The 20,784-nt window shown below is 22.2% G+C and overlaps 2 protein-coding genes across 4 annotated transcripts; one reads left to right on the forward strand and one right to left on the reverse strand.

The window, feature by feature from the left end:
- Positions 1-787: 787 nt before the first annotated feature.
- LOC122719549 (transmembrane protein 230) lies at positions 788-3,101 on the forward strand. 3 transcript variants are annotated; one of them, XM_043945476.1, is made up of 4 exons: positions 788-1,296; positions 2,123-2,232; positions 2,384-2,506; positions 2,762-3,101. In XM_043945476.1, exons 1-4 carry the CDS (start codon positions 1,272-1,274, stop codon positions 2,897-2,899), a joined length of 396 nt encoding a protein of 131 aa, XP_043801411.1. In that variant the 5' UTR covers positions 788-1,271; the 3' UTR covers positions 2,900-3,101. The 3 variants fall into 3 exon arrangements, with proteins under 3 accessions (XP_043801411.1, XP_043801413.1, XP_043801414.1); XM_043945478.1 differs by having other exon boundaries at positions 2,384-2,482; XM_043945479.1 differs by lacking the exon at positions 788-1,296 and adding an exon at positions 1,485-1,611.
- Positions 3,102-8,877: 5,776 nt separating this feature from the next.
- Positions 8,878-19,338, reverse strand: LOC122719537 (transmembrane protease serine 9-like). The gene is made up of 11 exons (XM_043945449.1): positions 19,040-19,338; positions 17,969-18,783; positions 17,403-17,562; positions 17,032-17,309; positions 16,362-16,573; positions 16,173-16,271; positions 10,856-11,172; positions 9,955-10,251; positions 9,598-9,866; positions 9,335-9,498; positions 8,878-9,252 (listed from the first exon to the last, which is right to left on the reverse strand). Exons 1-11 carry the CDS (start codon positions 19,321-19,323, stop codon positions 9,043-9,045), a joined length of 3,105 nt encoding a protein of 1,034 aa, XP_043801384.1. The 5' UTR covers positions 19,324-19,338; the 3' UTR covers positions 8,878-9,042.
- Positions 19,339-20,784: the final 1,446 nt, after the last annotated feature.

Below are 20,784 nucleotides of genomic sequence, written 5' to 3' on the forward strand. Positions count from 1 at the left end.
TGAAAATAGGATAATTAAGAATAAATAATTCAAAATTTTTCTTTGTTGATTACAAATATTTCAATTATTCTAACTTTAGTTAAAAATTATAATGATTAATATTAATTTATTTAATGGAATAATTATATTAATATATATAAATATATATTTATTATATAATCGTAGTAAAAATTATGTTTTATATAAATCAATATTTTTAAAAAGATATTATTGAATTATGATTAAGTCCATTAAACTCTTTTTCCTCATACGTATAATATATTTTAAAGAAATATATCGATTCTTTCTTTCATTTCTTCGATTTTTCATCTTCCCTATACATTGACCTTTAGCATCGTGTTTTACTCGAAGTTATTAATGCGCTCAAAAAATGATGCTTCTTAGACATTTCAAATTCTGTAATTATATGACTTAATGAATCAAACTTTTGTGAAAAAACATATAAATAAGATAAATATTCACATTTATTTTTATTTCACATTTTTTTCTTTACAATTATATTTTTTATAACAAAAATATACAATCTTACTATATTTTTATATGTATTTTTGAAATCCAAAATTTTATTTTTAATTCCACAACTTTTATGTATTGTTTTCATATAAGTAATATAAAATTACTATAAGAAAATATTCGTTTTGAAAATGTCATAATATTGAAATTCTATGAAACCCTTATGATAGTACGGTACTGCGTTCAACGTCACGGCGCAGGAAAGCACAGCTTCCACCGCCTCTTCATTTTCGCAGATCGATCCGACCAACTGACAAGAAGTGTAATTGAAAATCTCGAAGTTAAAGTTGTCTATGCTAATAGTGCGCGTTAAATATACTAGAAAAATAGTAATATTAATTTATAAACTTCGTGTATCTAATTTTTAATCAACTGCTTTCTCGATTATAAGTCAACAATATTTTTGTTTGATGAAAATTCATGTAGAAATAATTATAATTAGTATTTGGCTATTAGTTATGTGAACTGAATGTTTGCATATATTGTTATTCATTTATTTAAATAGTGATTTTAATTAATTTAGACATTTTCATGAAAGGATAAAAATCTGGATTTTTAAAATATTAACGAACTTTTGAGAAATTGATTCATTTTATTTAGGAAAAAAATGGCATCAAAAAGATTTGTCAAAATGAATTTGAAACCTGTCTTTTTTTTTTTTAAAATTGTACAACATTTTTTTCATCGATAGCAAAGTCCAATAAAAATAATTTGATGATTTTATCTATACGACTTTAAGTGTTCAATTGTTGATTGATATGTGGACGAGTTGGTGTAGCACAGGTAGTATTTAATTTATAATAATAATAATATTTGTTTTTAAATTCTTAATATATACTTTCATTATATTTTTCTCAAATCAAATTTATTTATCTCTATTTGTTGCTATATGATGTTAAATAAATTAAATATTTAAATGTTCCCTCGGAATCTATCCCTACTTTTAACATACGCGCATGCGTTCTGAATTTAAAACACGTTATCAAATACTACAGATAATAACCTATAAGTGTTTTTTGTTCATTTTTTTTAATAAAAATAATAAATTGCAAAATTTAATTTTTTTTTTAAGTTATTATGAATGATATCTGCTAAAACGTTAAGTACAACAATTTATTGATAGAAAAAATTGTTTTGTTTGACATTTTCAATCTATATATTTACAATTACGCTATAATAATTTGTAATTGTAATTTATACATAATTTAATATGTAATATTAATTTATACATAATTTAATATTTGAAATATTTACAAACAATGTATATATACTCATAATTCAATCAATATTAATAAATTTATTTCATATTTTTGAAAGAATGAAGTATTCAGTTTACAAGATATTTACATATTTTTGATAGATTAATTCGATTAATTACAAATTTCATAGAGTATTTTCGTAAAAGATTTATTATATAATAAATAAGATGTTATGAAATATAAAATACATTATTAAAAATAATTGAAAAATCTATATAAGATAAAATTTATTTTAAATATAATATAAAATAATGATATTAATAATTAAAACTAATTTAATTTAATTTAATTTAGAGAAACAATGAAAATTTTGATATTATAAAAACTTGGAATTAAATTTATTTTTATAGATTATATTCACAAAGTGAGTATGTCTAGAAGAAAACTTGGTGATAAACAATTTAACAACGTGGATTATACACAGCTTACAGAAACTGATAATGGTTTTGTTGATTCCCAGGTTAAATATTATTTATTAAATATATTTTAAATATTTTTCTATTTCATAATATTATAAATATATTTATTAAAATCAATCAAGATATTATGTAACTAAAATATGTGAAAAATTTTGCAAAGTAAATATGATTGATTAAATATTTTTTCAACAGTTTGTGAATCCATCAGTAAAAATACCATGGAAAGCCATTACATTAGCTGCTCTTCTTTTTGTTGGAGGTACTATAATGCTTATTATGGGCAGTTTAATTGTAAGTGGACATATTGATTCAAAGGTAAAATATCTTAATAATATTTTTATATTTTATATTTTTCAAATTATTCCATTTCATTATAATTTAAAAAAAATACTTTTTCTCATTATTTCAAAATATATGTATGTTTTATTTTATATACATATTTATTTTGTATATATTATATTAGTTATACCAATTTAATAAAAAATAAATATAATTGTAATAATAATAGTTTAATAATAATAATAAACAATTTTATATATATATATTTAATAATTATTTTATTTTTTGCAGTATTCAGATCGTATGTGGCCACTTATTATTTTAGGGATTCTAATGTTTATACCAGGTGCTTATCATATGAGGGTAGCTATTTTAGCTTATCAAAAAGTACCAGGTTATTCATTTGATGACATACCAGAATTTGATTAATCGAATGTATTTGAAGAAGTAATTATGAAGATTTTAAATAATTAATATCTTAAATGTTTAATTTATTTTGTTTTTAAACTATAAATATGTTTTTATTGAATTATACATATAAATATCAAGAGTTACTTATAATAGACATAGCAATTTTTATTTAAATTAATTTTATACATTAATATTTTATTTAAATGTTCATTTTATTAGATTTAAATGTAAAGAATACACAATTTATTAATATCAAAAATTTATTTTATTGTATTATAACTATATATGTACTATTTTAATATAATTATCATATGCTTTCAAAAAAAAATACAATTTTATATATATATTATATATAATCTATTATTGTATAATTATATAATATTTATAATGTGTATAATTTCATACAATATATTTTAATCTATCAAGACATAATCAACTTAAAAATATATTTTAAAATTTGTAATATATTGTGTATAAGACAATTATAAACGAAATATTGTTAATTTAAAAATAAAAATTAAATAATATTTGTTATATCATAAACATCATAATTAACAATCATATCATTATGTTATATCATTACAATCATAATTAAATAAGTATAAGTAAATTAGTTTAGAAGTTAAAAAATTAAAATTGAAATTTTTACATAAAATTTTAAAGAAACAATATGTTCAAAAATATAATCTTATTTCCATTGCTTTTAATTAAATATATGTATAATTAAAATCGAATTTATTGTTTATTATTAATTTTTTTTCTTAAATATCTTAAAATACTTATATTACTTAACTTACATATTTTATCTTTAGGTTTCTTGTTATTAAAATAGGTGGATTGAATTCTTTTTGTAATATAGTTTGCATTAAAATTTTGCTCTGTTCCATTTGTTTATAATATTGTTGATTTATTTTTTTATTACAAATAAGTTTCTTATTCAAATTCTGTAAAAGATTAAGATTAATTAATAAGTTCTAATTAAAAATATAAGTAATTATAGGTATAACTTGCCTTAAAGATAAAATATACAGAATATTTTTTTAGATGATTGATTTCAGATCCAATCCAATTTTTGATAAAAATTGTTCTATTAAATCCAATACTGTAAGATACATTTCTTCTTTTGTCCAATCAGAATTTATAATAAGATGTGTTGTTGGATAAAACTAATCTCAAAAAATGATGAGCATAATATGTATATTGATATGAATATTTTTTATTAACGACAATTATAATTTTTTTTTTAATATAAAAATGCATGAATACTTACTTATAATTTAGAATATATTCCTAAATTAATTGCTATTTGATGTAAGCGTTTAGCTAATGTCACATTAATATGAACCAATTTGGCAATTAATGCACGAAATGGAATAATATTTAATATAAAATTATATTCAATAATTAATTTTGCAATGTTTGCAATTAAATCATGATTGTTTCGTAATAAAAGCATTGATACTATTTTATTTGCAATATTTGTAAGTTCTAAAAATGTAATGTATATTTAAAAATATATATTCTGAATGTATTTATATAATTGATATTAAATTTATTAATAAATAATATCATTTAATCATATAAAATTATTTTTTTTTACCTATTGGATAAAAATTGCTAAATTGATCTATAATTAAAAAATGAAAAAGAAAAATTTCTTGGATAAAATTTCTTGCATAATCTGGAAATCTTTCATAAAATGCATTTAATAAAATGATTATTATTTGTACTCTAATAGGATTATCTTTTACAGTACAATATATTTTCCATTTACTTGAATTAGTACATATGAGATTAGTTTTTGGAAAGAATGTTTCATAAAAATAACTGCAATTAATTATTAGTTTTCATTTTAAATATTATAATAAGAAAATAGCTTTAAGTAAGGTAAAAGCTTTTATAATTCATTGATTTGCTAAATATATCTCAGCAAAAAGCAGAATAGTTGCAGCATCAATTTTATGCAAATGAATTTTTGCTTGAATTATAAAATTAATATTTTTAAGCATTTTTAATATAAGCTAACGTCCATAAATTTTTCTCAGCTAAACGAATCAAAATATGTTTAGCAACATCATATAATATTTGGTATGATATAGCACTTGTCCCAAGTTGAACTGCAAAAAAATATTAAATGAAATCAGGAATATTTTAAAATAAATATTTTAATATATTTTAATGCAATATTTTTCTTTAATTTATTTCAATACAAAAGTTATTTTATATTGGAACTTGAAAAAATATATATAACAAATTATGTCATTGAAATTAAATTTATAGAAATTTAACATTCAGAGCTTAAAATAAAATATTATGTTTATATTTTTTTTTACATGAAATCTTATTATTATAATCTTATTATTATAATTTAAAAATATATAGTCTAAATATTTAAATAAATTAATTATTCTGATTAAATTCTTCAGAAAATGTTATCTACTTTAGTATGTTATCTACTTTAGTTTTGAAAATTCACTTAAAATTAAAAGTATGTATGTCAATTATCATAAATATATCAATTATCTACATAAAAAAACATAATTTTAGCAATTATGATATTTTATTAAATTATTTATTACTTGCATATGATATTCAATGAGTTCATTCAAACGATAAGAGGAATATTTTATTTCATTGCATAATATTTGATAACATGTATGATTGTTGATCTTTTTTTACTGAATTGAGAATATTCATAACATATTTATAATCATTATGTTTAAGTCTTTTTCGAAGGCTATTGATATAATATTTCCAAAATCTTGTTCTTTCATATGCAGAGTATGGTTTTGATAACTCATCTATAATATACAATAATTAATATATAAAAATATAAAAAAATATATATCAAAAAAAAGTTATTTTATTTACCTATTGAATATAATGTAAAATAATTTTCATTTTTTACATCATTAATAGTATTTTGTTTATTTGTTTTCGAAGTCCTATTTTTTGTATTAACTATTTTTGAATATTCATCTATATCTGATGTATCTGATGTAATCTCTGATTCAATTGTAGAAAATTTTGCTGAATTAATGCCTGCATCATATTTTAATTATATATTTTTTTCTGATCTCTTTTTTGTTTCATCAAACTTTTGAAAGATGAGATTCAGTTCCACATTTTCTATAGTAAGTAATAAAGTTTTCAGTGAATTCCAACATTCAGCAACTTTAATATATAGTTTTAATATCTTTAAATAAAGATATACAGTCTTCCATTTCATTACTTATTTCTTTTTTATTATTTTCTTCATTTAAAAGAAAAGATTGATTTTTTATACACAATTTATTTACTTTTGATACTGTCGGTTCACATAATTCTGCAGAGAATCACAATCTTGTTTATTAATATTCCTAGAAATTTGAATTTCTCTTCTAAAGGATTTGGAATATTTTTGTTATTTCCTAATTTTGTATCTATCACACAGGTATTTTAATACTACGGAAAATATTATGAATTTTCTTTTTTGAAAATATCATTATTTTTAACTTCTTTTACATTGCAATCAAATATCTTTAGATTTTTATTTAATTTTTTTATATGATTTTTCATTATTTTAATCTTTTTTATATGATTTTTTATTATTTTAATCTTAGTTTTCGATAATTTAGTTGATTAATTTCTTTTAGAATCATTATTTGATTTATTTAGAGAAAATATATGTAAATAATTGTTCATATTATCAATGGTTAATATATTATTTCTAATTTTATATTGCAATGGAATATTATGCATCAATGATATATTATTTAATATATCTTTTTGCATTAAATAATTTATTAAAACAATAATTATTTGAACCTAAAACGTTTTTAAATTTATTTGAAATATTTTTATTAATTTCGATATCAAATTTGTTACAACATTGTTTAGATTTTTTTTTTCTTTAAACGATTCATTTCTATTTCAAAAAATATTCATTTTTATTTAATCTTTCGTGCTTATATTGAAATAAATAATATTTAATATACAATACAAAAAAAAATATTAAAAAGTAAAAATATTATTACAATGTATTATTTTTTTACAAAAATTTTATGCAATTTTCTGCAATAAGTATATGTGTACATAATAAAATACTAAATATAATAATATTATATTTACTTAATATTGTGATTTTTTTTATTTAAAAACAAATGAATATAAATTATATATAAGTCTTCATTAATCAAAAACTTCTAATACTTCGCAATTTAATTCACATGGAAGAGAATTCACATGTATATATTCGAACTTCATTCAGTTTCGGATGTCATCGCGAAAATATTTAAAAATAATGATAAAATTGCGAGAATCATAAACATAATCGATATATCGATAATATAAAAAAACTTTTATATACCTCACATAATTTTAAAATTTTAAGCAAAATAAATATAATATATAATTGGAAATATTAATTGTTGAAATAATAATTTTTTTATCATTTATTAATTTCTATCTTTCTTCTTTCTTTTTCCATTATTTATTTTTTACTTTACTCAATTTTCATAAATATCAACTGAAGTTAGCAAGTTAATAAAATACATGTATATATATATATATATATATATATATGTATATGTGATGTTAAAGTCAAAACTATATAATCGTAAATCGATGTTTCAACATCATTTGAAACTTCATGTTTTTCTAATAAAATTTATTATTTTGTTTATTACTACATAACTATATATCATTATTGAATAAAATTTTTGCGAGTTATTCACAATAAATAAACTGATAAAAAAAATAATTTAAAATATAATATTAATGATTATAAAATTGTCATATTTATAATTAAAAAATAAATTGAAGAAAAAATATATTGTACAATAATATATAATAATAATCACAAAATATGATGTTATGATAACTATTAATAACTTTATTGAAAAAATAAAATTATTCAATTTAACAAAAATGTATTAAAAACATTCAAAAAAATAATTATAAAAAAAAATTATAATTAATCATTTTAAGAAATTATTTCGTTTTTTTTAATAAATTACGAACATCTAAATGTTAAATTACGAAAATCTAAATGTTAAATAGAAAAAGAAAATCGGGAATGAATATTTACTTCAGTATTTTTCTTCTACCAACATACTATGAGGATTTTTTTTTTTTTGATGTCTTTGACCTAAATAATTGCAGGTTTTTAGATATTTTCAAAATATGAAAAAAAAAACATAATAAAAAAATTATAATTATGAGAAATATACGACATTACATATTATAATGCAAATTAAATTATAGAAAATAAATATAATAATATTTTAAATATAAAAACAAAAATATTTTTTTATATAATTATGTAAATGAAATCTCAAAATTTTAAAAAATTATGCATGTTATTTTTATAGTTCTATTTTAATGATTTCAGCATATTTTCAATATATATGCTACAAATAAAATAGTTAAAATTTATATAATCTTTAAACAAAGATAAAAAATTTTCTTAAATTAAATTTTAGCGAAATTCATATAAATGAAACATCATATTTTGTGATTAGAAACTTGCATTTCAGAGACAAAGACAAATATAAATGTTTTATTAATTAATTAATATTTAATTTAGCAGGTGAATAATCTCAAAAAAGAAAGATTATAAATAATATTCTTCTTGAAAGTAAATTTTTTAAAACGTGCATTAGAAGATTGGAAATACAATGTATAATATCATATCATTGTATATGTATATACAAATATCATACATTGTTCTGAAAATCTGAAAATCAGTATAATAAAAATTTCATTTGCCAAACACATGCGAATCGCATGTTTTCAGAAATTTCTCATTAAATATAATTTTATGATCGATTATTTAATGCAAAAATTAATTTTAACTATTATTCCTTTTTTTTTTTAAATTATTTCTTTCTCATTTTATGTATATACTTTATATTATATTTTATATATAATACATATTCTTTTGAATATAAAATTTGAAAAAAAAAAGTGTGATGAAGAAAAATAATAAAAATGATCCGCATCTGTAATAAAAATTATTTGAATATCAAAGGAATTTTATATATAAAAATATATCCAATGTACATATACCTAGTTTCACATACATTATTATTTTAAAAATAGCATGCGAAGAATACAGCAGTCTTTCCACAGAAAAACATCGATTTCTATGCACACAAATTTATAAAATTTTGAGAAACCAATTAGTTTATTTTTTGAGCCTGATATACAGTGTTGTCCAAATTATAAAAAGCCATTTGTTCATCGATCCAATCACGAACAGATGCAACATTAGCATAAACCCCTGGAATTCCACCTTCACCACAACCAATTCCCCATGCTACAATACCTGCTTGCAAGTATATATTAGGGTTATTATTACTTGGACAAACAAGAGGACTTCCTCCATCACCCTAGAAATAGTTAAAAAAAAAAGAAATTACATTGCTAATATTTTTTTTTTACATTATTAAATTTATAATAAATTCTAGTTACCTTACAAGTATCTTTGTCAGACTCTCCACCAGCGCAAATAAAACTATTATCAAGAATAAAATATTTTCCTAATCTAGTTTCTCGAAGTAAATCCTGACATTGATTGTGTGGTACTATTGGTAAATTAATTTTTTTTAAAATTACCTGGTAATGTCCTTCCTTACCTATAAAAAATTAATATTTTAATTTATTAATGCAATAAATTTTTTTATTATTCTAATAAAAAAATATCTAATAAATAAATTTAATAATTAAATCTTTACCAAATTTATCTTTTCCCCAACCACTAGCGAAACATCGAGAACCATCGAATACAGTATTTGGTTCCGGTAGACAAACAAGATCCACGTTCTCCATTAGATTCAAAGGTTCGGATAATATCAAAATAGCAAAATCATTATAAAGAGTGCCGCCAGCAAACTTTTCGTGAATGATAACATTTTGCACATTACGATCCTGATGAGGAAAAATCTCATTCTTAGTTTGCGTATCCCATTCTCCAGCACGAATTCTCAATTCAGACGGTTTTTTTCTATTTGAAAATTATTATGTTTATTTCATTATAAATAATAAAATATAAATCGATAGAAAAATATTTTAAAATATTATCGATTATTCACCCTTGTACACAATGAGCAGCTGTTAAAACAGCTTGTTTGTGAATTAAGGAACCTCCGCATTGATAGACGTTCAATTTTTGATCACCGATATTTTCTTCTTTTATTACAGCCACCATCCACGGAAATTCGCCGAATTGCGCTTCGCCATTCACATCGCCAGTTATTCTAAAACCAACACCCTCAGGATGTCTTTGTCCACAAGTACCTTTCTTCTCAATTGGTGGTGGTGTAACTTTTTCTACTCTATCTGGTGGTTTACAACAGACATCCAAGTAATTCTCGCATTGACCGAGCGCCCTGCATCATTAATAACATTAAAATATTAATAAAATTTCCTTAAATTGCCATTATATGATATAAAAACAAGATATATATATATATATATATATATTGATTTATGAACAAGAAAAAAATAAAATTATAGTAATTTATAATTTTCATAGAGTTCAAAGATAGTCTCATGCGATATGAATACTTTATTAAACTTAAATAATTATCATTGTGATAATATGAATAAATTTTAAGAATAATAATTCATGTCAATTATTATTCTGAATACTTCGAATATGGATCATTACTATATTATTAAATTAAATTATTAAGATAATTCGTATTTCCAAATTCCATTAAAAAAACATTATGAAATAGTAAATGTACTAATATGTTGAAATAGTGAATTTCTATAAATTATAAATAAATATAATAAATGAAACCAATATATTTGTTAAATTATGAATATTCGTATTTGTACATGCAAAATAACTTTGTATCATGTTTGTTTGATAAACTAGAAAAATTAACAGTACATCTTTAATATTAGTAAATCCAACATTATTTTAATCATGTATTATTCGAAATTATGCTAATTTTAACCGTTATGAGACTATTCTTTAGAACTCACCGCAATACGCGATGTTTATTGACTCTTTCATCATCGAAACCGAACCTGATATCAATAATTCCTGTTCCATTCTGCAAGATAGAACCATTGTGACACAGATAATATGGTACACATTCACAATCCATTTCTGGTTGCTTTGGCCTATTCTCTGTGCCTAAAATTGTCGTCGATGTAGTAGAACTAGGATCCGAAGTCTGCTGATCTTGAGGAGTTCCAAATATATTTGTTATTAAGGAATCCAAATTGTTTTGAGGCGCAGCTATAGAAAAGCTAGCCATCGCCAATATCGATAATATTTTCCACATTGCGATATTTAAAATTCTGAAACACATTATTTTTCAAATTACTTAAATAAACGTTTCAAAAGACTAAAGTATAAGGTTTTTAAGCATATAGTATTAGTATGAATCATCGATTAAATAGTATCAATAACCAGACCTTTTTAAGAATGAACAGGTATTTGAAGGACAAAAGTTTTACCAGTTGATTTAGTCTCAAGATTTCAGGTAAGATACATTTAATGCATTTTTGGAATTATTATACATTTCACCATTTTATTTATGTTTTTCAAGTCGACTGTTATATTTTTTTAATTCGCTCATTTTTTTGAAAATATTATAAAATTAAGAAACATTAATAAAATAGAGAAGATTCGATACTTTTTTTTAATTTATTATAGATACTATTTATTATATATAAAATTGAAAGTAAAATAAGAGAGATAATTATTTACATATTATTCGTTCTCATGCTATTGTGATTTGATTTCTGGATATGAAACTTTCGGCCAATACGCGTGCTACTTTTTATTGTGTTTATTCTATCGGAAATAAGCAATTAAATAAAAATACTTACAATTATCTTTTTTACACAGTAGTTTTCTTAGTACAATATTTAAGTTCATTCAAATTGGTTCTAATTGATATCATTTTCATTAAAAAAATTTCAAAAATTTAATTACATTAGTTTCATAATTATAAAGTAAAAAATATAAAAATTGTAGTTTATTCATAATTAAGAATATTTTTAATCTTTAAATTTTAATCAATTTTAAAAATTAAAAATATAAAGTGAAAATAACTTTATATTTATTAAACAAGAAATATTATAAGTACTTATTTAATCGATCGATAATAATTTTAAGGAAAGAATTTTTCTATATATATATATATATATATATATATATATATATACACACTATATCAAACTAGCAGAATATTTTTATGGAAAAAAACCTGTTGATTCAGTTTCAGTAATTCCATTAAAGAACAAAAGTCTTTTCATTGTATAAATTCGAATGGATGATGATAGAATTAATATATATTTTGATAAATACCTTTGCCTAAAAAATTGTGTTCATCATTAAAAATTATCAACTAATCGTAATTTATTTCATTTGCATTATAAATAAGAATGATTTCACGATTTCGATGAATTTTCATCTTCATAAAGAATAAACAAGAATACGATACACGTTTTGTACAAACTTATGAAAGATGTCCAATTATTAACATGACTCATTACTCGTTTCTTATGCTAATTCTGCGTAATGTTTTCAAGATATTCACATGTTAATTGTTCATTATCAATGTCATTATAAACATTTGTCTTAATTAAAGACAGGCAAGAAAAATAATTGTTTAAATAATGTTATTTAAAAAAATTTATATTTAATACCAATAATAATTATATTTTATGCCAATGGAATATTCACTTTAAAAAAATTGAGAATGCATATGAAATATATGATTCAATAAATACTAGAATTTTCCTGTTTAGATTTAGATTTCCCAAGAATTATCGAAATTGTTTAAAAAAAACATGTAAAAAAAATTAGATAAAATAAGCAAAATATATTATGAAAGAAATAATTAAAATAATCATATTGTAAACACCTCAAAAAATTATTATAAATATTATTCTTAATCATAAATTATATAAGAAATGATTGACTTTGACCTTTTTTATGATAGTTGCAATTATAATATATATATCAATATGATATTATAATGAAATATTGTTTAATTTCGTATAAATATAAAAAAACGAATTAATAAAGAAAGACATAAAAAATGAATATAAAAAAAAACAGTAATATTTATAAAATTGATCATTTAAGAATAATAATAAATTTATAATAAATATAATAAATATAATATAAATTTAATATTTGTTTATAATATATGTAATATAATTATGAAGACTAATGCTAATAATATTGTTAAAATTAAATTCTAAGAATCAATAAAATAATTTAGATTAATTTTTCAATAAATATTTTTCTCATACTTTTATATATAATTTGGTATAATCTATATCTTTTTAGTTTATAATCGATAATAGATTATAATCGATTTTTTTACGTAGTAATGATAAACTCATATTATTATTAATTATTTAATTTTATAACAAAATTTTCTAATAGATCTACAATTATTACATATATATAAAAAACATAAAGTACTTACGATAATCTTAAATATCAAAAATTGAATTTTTCTCTTCAAAGAACAATGAACAAGTGCGATGTGTCGAACGTTCGAACCGCAATTTCTCCGTTTACATACACAGCAGCCAAGCTTCGAGCATATATATATAAGAATTACCCCCTCCAGTGTTCATGATTTCATGATTCTTGTCCTATAGTAAATGTTTGTATATATTCATATATACTTATATATTACGTTACGCTGAAACCATTGAATACTGAATTATCTTATTGGTCAAGGTAGTACTTAGATGGTATTTCCCATGCCATCATGCAATTATAATATTGATATAGATTTCTTGGAATTTTTCTCGGAATTATCACAATTTTTTTTTTATTGACGTCATAACTTATGAAATTTTTAATAGTTTAATAATAAAGATTTAAATTAATAAAGATTTTTTAATATATTTTTTGATTTACTATATATTATGTATGTATCTATTTCATGCAAATCTAAAATTATTTCAATGGATGATTTATATATTTATTGACGAAAAGCCAAAAAAATCAATAATTTTCTACTTATATTTCCTTTTTTTATTAAAGATTTAAGTTTTCAACGTTTAACTTCAATCTATTCCTTCTAAACGTGTTTGGCATTTAATGTATTCTTGGAATTTATCTTTTTTTTTTACATTAAGGTTAAATACCTATATTCTTTGTCGGATTTGATTTTATTTCTTAGAATTATTTCAAAATTATTATAAAATTAGAAAATAATAATGAAATTATTTTAGTTAAAGAATAGAATAGAAATAATTTTATTTTTTTTTTTATTATTTTGAATTTTTTATTTATAAAAAAAATCTGAATTATATTGCTGTATTTATTTTATATCAAATGTTGTAACTATAATAGATGATATCAACATAATAATTTAGATGAACTTTAAAAAAAAAGTCATAACAATGTATTTCCATTAACGATTAGATGCAGATTTTACGATTACATTATAATATAGTATATAATGCATACATGTTGTCGATAATAGATGAGCAAACTAGTAATAAAATACTAGTAAAATATTTTCACAGATTAAGTATAAAATAGATCCTGAAATTCAATGCATTCTTTCATGCTTGGTCCATTAAGCCCATTTTAATCTCATTCTCAAAGTTATCAACATTATTCGGTTAAAAATAAGATCACAATAACGTTAATAATTAAACTTGAAACTAAATTTCAATATAAAAAACAGACAAGAAATAAAACATATGATTGATTACAAAATATTTTGTAATATACTGTCTTATAATATTAACATATACTGTTTTGCAAAGCAGAAAATATATCTATTTTTTAGATATTAAAGGTTAAGACATTGTAAATTTGAAAGAGAAATGATGCATTTATATTCAATTAAGATTTTATATCGTATCTCATGGTCATGCACCAATAATAAATATAGACAAAGAAAGCAAATAGTTAAAGAATAGAGATAGCACAAAAATTTAGAGAATCAATGGCGCCATCTTTAGAGTGCCTTAGATGAAACATGAATATAAACATGAATAGATAAGAAAAGCAAATAAAAAAGAATAGAAATGGGCTTAGAATTAAACAATAACGCCATCTCTTAGATATCAAAGATATAATAAAGTAGAATAAGAATTAACTATCAGCGCCATCTCTTAAGTATTTTTAAAAAAATATTTTGATACTCAAGAGATGGCGCTAAGATACTCAATTTTTATTTTAATTTTATTCTACTAAGTATAATAGTACAAAAAATAAAATAAATCTTGCAGTGCGATTATAGACAAATTGCAATATAGAAAAGAATGAACATAGGATAAAAACTGACTGTTAATGCTATTTTTTTATTATTTTCTTTAGAGATAATATATATATTGAATAATTTTGATTATATATATTAATAATATATATTGATAATTGTTTAATTTTCGTAGTTCAATATTTTTTTGTAAATTATAGCGAGATATATTAACTTTAATTAATAGCAAAAAAATGATAGCTTTTAATTTAAGAGGTAAGTGGATAAAATAAGGTAGATAAAATAAAGATCTCTAAAATTAAATAAATTGTTGAAAAAACGACTAAAAGTCCAAAAAATAGCAACTGCAACAAATAAATATATAAAGGTAAAATATAAAAAGTATTTCACATATATATAATATATATAATATCATAAAAATTTAAATACTTAGAAAAATTTCGTGTTTATTTCTTTTTTGATTATATTTTCCTAATATAGAGTCGAAAATTTAGCCAAAAAATTTTATATTAGAAAATATAATTCTATAAAATAAAAATTATCATCTGAATACGAAATATTAATTGGAAACTTTTATTATTTTTTTTCTTATTACATTGTTTTAATTTTTAATTTAAAGATATTATTATTTTCAACTTTATAATATATTTCTAAGAAAACTACTTCACAAAATATAATTTACAGCATTAGAAAATAGAAAATAATTTGTAACTTGTTTATTATAATATTATAAAAAGATTGGACATATATTGTATAATTATATTATATTTATTCTGAATTTTAAATTAAGAAAATAATTTAGGATGGACCACAATAGAAAAAATAATTTAAAAATAATTTCTATCATGAAAATGATTTTATATATTATACTTTTGGAACAGCTCTAAATTTAATCATTAAAATATAATTTTTTATAGATTTATTAAAAACAATTGTTTTCCATTATTTATTTATTTCGTCTTTTTTATAATAATTATATATATATAGTTTTATCTGAAAATGCATCAAAATATATATAATAAAAAAAGAAAAAAGACTAGATAAAGACTTGTAAAATACATTAAATTTTTGTATCACGCCCCGTAAATTGCCAACTGTTGATTGATCCATTCTGTGAATTGTGCTACATTCGTATAAACAGCAGGTAAATTCGACGATCCACAACCAATTCCCCAAGATACTATACCAGCCTAGAAAAAAGAAAGTCTCTCAATGCCATTGCTTTTTCTTTTTTTTAGCGACATCTGTAATCCATACTACTATTTGCAATAAATCAATACCTGAAAGTATTGTCCCGTAGCTGTGGGACATACCAGAGGTCCACCACCATCTCCTTGACACGTGTCCTTATTTGTCTCGCCCCCTGCGCAAATGAACGAACTATGTAGTTGAAAATATGGTCCCAATTTTGATGTTCGAAGCCGATTTTGACAATCAATTTTATCCACAATAGGAACCTCCACTTTTCGTAGTTCAGATTGATATATTCCACCTGCATTTAACATTATAAAAATTTTAATTAGTAATATTAGGTTATAGAATAGATTTATCATTTAAATTTTTGAGCCTAATAAACATTTTTTGAGCCTAATTATCATTCTTCTTGTTATAGCATCAATATAGCAAAAAATAAAAAATATCTATGTATGTATAAATGATTATCTAGGTAAATATATAAAATATTGATACAAAATTTTTTGTCATAAATTATAAAAAAATTTTTCTCAAATTATATTCTCTTGAATAAAACAAAATTGACTAGATTTTATTTAAATATTAAATCAAAATCATAGAAAATATATCAAAATATTGATTTTTTGCGCGATCGATATTTCAAAATATCAAGTATAAAGTTTTATAAAATTATAAAGTTTTATAAATCTGTAACAAAATTATGCTAATAAATTTAAAGAAAAAAAAAATATAAATATGATAATTAATAATAATTACCGAATGAGTTTTTTCCCCAACCTGTGCCAATGCACCTAATACCAGGAGGAAATATCAATCCTTGTTGCGGTATACAAATAGGAACAATATTTACATTCTGTTTTACCGGTGCGTTTAAAATGACTACTGCTATGTCATTAAACAAAGCAGCATTATAAAACTGAGGATGCGTTACTATAACTTTTATGTTCGCTTCTTGAAAAGGCACTGGTTGATCGCCAGGTTGATATTTTAAATCCCACTGACCAAAACGCGCTATCGGTCTATTACTTCCTAAACTAATAAATTTTTAAAAAATTTTTTATCGTTGATTTTAATTTTCAATAATTAAATTCATATATTTTATTACAAAATTAGCATAATTTGCTTACTTGGTAACACAATGCGCAGCTGTAAGAATAGCACTATTTGTAATCATAGATCCTCCACATTGAAATAAATATTTACCGTCCGATTGTATTGTTAGTAAAGCCACCATCCACGGAAACTCTGCGAAATATGTTTTTCCAGTATCTACAGGATAAGGTTGGACTGTGAATAAAAAAAAAACCAACTAGTTGCATAAAATAGAATTTTCTTTACAGTATATTCAGTACCAGTTAATATATTCATTTTTGGAAAATTGATTCTAGAAATTGAAAAAAATATAAATAATATACAAAAATATTGATTGATGATTATTTATTAAATTATTAAGGTACTTTGCGTTAAATGAAATGAGACAGAAACAATGTGACAAAAATAGAATTATCTCATTTTATCTTTCTCTTTTTTCACTTAAACTTATTATTAACTACTTAATTATTCACTGTTATACGATATAATTTATTAATACGAATAATTAATACGAATAAATTGTAAATTAAAAATAAAAGATAGGTTATTTAACTATTATTATAAAAGAGAGTCAAAAAAATATTAATAATCTAGTATCTACCTGTCGCGTATGTTTTGTTTTGTATACCACATCCAATTTGCGAAAATGAAGCTTCCCCGTTTATTATATTCTCTCTTGATCCTTGCAAGTCACGATTTCTTGCTGCATTAATAGCAACAGGTCGACAACAAACTTCATCCGCAATTCCACACGCAGAGAACCTCGGATCAATGACACCAGCGCCATCGAAACTAACAGAGTTTCCCGGTGAGCACAGCCAGCTCTTCATGCAATAACAAGCCTGAGAGGTTCCTGGATTTCTAATGGACCCGATAATCACTGGAATCCCATTCCCATACGATGGATTTATTCCTTGACAGCAAGAGGTAGGTACAGGACACGTCTGTTGTCCATAAGTCACTAGAGGATTCACGCTTCCAACATTTATAGGGATCATAATGCCATTGCTACACTGGATTACACTTCCACATAAAAGACAAATTTGTGACGAGGCAAGCGGAGGATATGAATATTGGATTACACTGGTTGGTTTACAACAGACCATATTGCTAATGGGACACCGTATATATTGCGAACGAGGATTGATCACACCTTCTCCGGACGTGCCAATGATACCATTTGGATCGCATTGAGTCACAACCACACAAACACAAATTGGAGCAGCTGGTAATTCTGTGTTAGTTGGAAAAATCACCGGTGGAAGAGTCGAAGTGGTCGTTGCCTTTGTAGTGGTAGTTGGTGCTTTCGTGGTAGTTGGTGCTTTTGTAGTGGTGGTAGTTCGCATAGTTGTAGTAGTGACTGTAATATTTGATGGACGACAACATACTTCTAAATCTCCTGTGCATCTCCGATATCTGTTTTGAAATCAAAAGTGATTGACAATCAGAAGTTCGTAATAAAAGACTCTTGTCAATTTTCATTCTTTTTAAAATGAAAAATAAAAAATATTTTGACATCTTTAATTTTTCTATCTTTAAATTTTAATAAGATATCGATAAAAAAATTAGTTTATACTTATTTACTATTTTTACTTTAAATAAAGAAATTTGTGATTTAATTGGACAGATTGTTCTTGTTATTAATATTTTTTATTGAAATAAAAAAACTCACCGAATATCGATTGTTCCAATGCCATCCCCAATTATGGTACGATTAGCATCGCAAAGATAATAGGGTACACAAATGCAATCCGCAGTAGGTGGTGTAGTCGGCACTTGTTCTATTTTGTTAATCTTCTTTTTTAATTTAAGTAAATGAAACAAAAATAAAGAAGGCGATTCCTTATGAAATGAATTGTCTAACGTTCTCACTGTGTTTTTATTTGACTCGTTTAATGCTTTTGAAATCATTAATAGAATCGTGATAGCGTATGCCAACGTAAAGAGTCGCAACATGGCTTGTTTCCTATTCGCCGGCTCGTTTCCTAGTGAACGATTTTTAACACCAGTCAACGTTTTTATGTATACAGGATGCATCGATATTTCCTAACCCATGGAGAATATATAGATTCATACACAAGGCTAATAGATATTTTATATGGATCATTGTCAATTTTTTAACACAATGATGGTATTATGATGTATCCACCAAGCCAAAGATGTAACCAGATAAAATTAATGTTTCCGCACACGTCGTTCATCACAACAAAATATTTTTTTCTAAAGGGATTATTGTATATTTAATCAAGGACTGTTTGACACGCTAGATTCCTTTACAATAAAATGTATTTAAACGATTATTCGCACAACTCGTAACGAATACAATGAATGACCTATTTACCTAACAAACCATTGATGAACGTTAAGTTACCGGTATAAAATATTGTCCATATTCACGACTAGATTGCGATATAAATAAAGTGCATTTACGTTATGTTGAACGATCAATAAATTACTTGCATGTAATATGGATCTAAAAAAATTAAATTTGAAATGTAATATCGAATTAAAAAAGAAAAAGACCGTTTCAACTTTCTTCGAGATAGCAAACATAGAATTTGTTGACTATCGATAAGATTGATTGCTTCTATCGTTAGAAACGATTTGTGTTTGTCGATGCGTGTATCATAAAATGTGAACAGTTTCCATGAAATCCATTGTCATACAACAGTTGATAGTTTACTTGTAAAATATATTATTTTTTCATATTTTACTCGCGGTGATTATATGTATCTCTATGTCATTTTTTCTGGGCTTGGATTATGACTAAAATAGATAGACTAAAAAGGAAAAAAGGCAGGAAACGTTCACTTGTACTATCTTTTTAGTGCAAAGCGCGTTTTAATGATGGCAACTGACAGAAATGTAGAAAAAGAAAGTTATAAAATTTATTTTTGTTTTAATACTTAATAAAAACAAATTTTATACTAAGAACAATACAGTTAAATTAAATAAACCTTGATTCTTTACTAACAGATTTAATTTTTTTAAAAAAGATTCTTGTTTTTTTTTTTTACTTTTCAATTACTTTAAAATAAAAGAAGTATATTTGTTTGAATTACAGTATTCTTTTATAAACATTATTTCTTTTATAAATCATGATACAAATTATCAGACTACATACACTTAAATAATGACACGCCGATAACAATATTAATAATATGATATAATATAATATAATATAATATAATAATAGTAATAATACAAATAACATTAATAATAAGAAAAATAATTAGATACAAATATGACGGTGGTACGCAAAAATGTACTCTAAAATTACAATGCAAAAATGGCGAACGAATCATAGTAAAATATCAAAATCAAAGTAAAATATAAATATTCACTTTTGATTCGCATAAATTCAAAAAATAAACAAATCATTCATATATTAGATTTTATCATCAACAAATTAGAAAA

Source organism: Apis laboriosa, unplaced genomic scaffold (genome assembly GCF_014066325.1).
Source record: "Apis laboriosa isolate Shangri-la unplaced genomic scaffold, ASM1406632v1 scaffold83_cov151, whole genome shotgun sequence".
Lineage (NCBI taxonomy): Eukaryota > Metazoa > Arthropoda > Insecta > Hymenoptera > Apidae > Apis > Apis laboriosa.

What these genes read in the sequence shown, in the direction of transcription:
- LOC122719549 (XM_043945476.1), top strand. Translation starts at nt 1,272, where the DNA reads ATGTGGACGAGTTGGTGTAGCACAG. An exon ending in GACGAGTTGGTGTAGCACAG is followed by an intron (nt 1,297 to 2,122) that starts GTAGTATTTAAT and finishes TTATTTTTATAG; the next exon opens with ATTATATTCACAAAGTGAGT. An exon ending in ATGGTTTTGTTGATTCCCAG is followed by an intron (nt 2,233 to 2,383) that starts GTTAAATATTAT and finishes TTTTTTCAACAG; the next exon opens with TTTGTGAATCCATCAGTAAA.
- LOC122719537 (XM_043945449.1), bottom strand. Translation starts at nt 19,323, where the DNA reads ATGTTGCGACTCTTTACGTTGGCATACGCTATCACGATTCTATTAATG. An exon ending in CTACGGGACAATACTTTCAG is followed by an intron (nt 16,272 to 16,361) that starts GTATTGATTTAT and finishes TCTTTTTTCTAG; the next exon opens with GCTGGTATAGTATCTTGGGG. An exon ending in CTGACAAAGATACTTGTAAG is followed by an intron (nt 9,253 to 9,334) that starts GTAACTAGAATT and finishes AACTATTTCTAG; the next exon opens with GGTGATGGAGGAAGTCCTCT.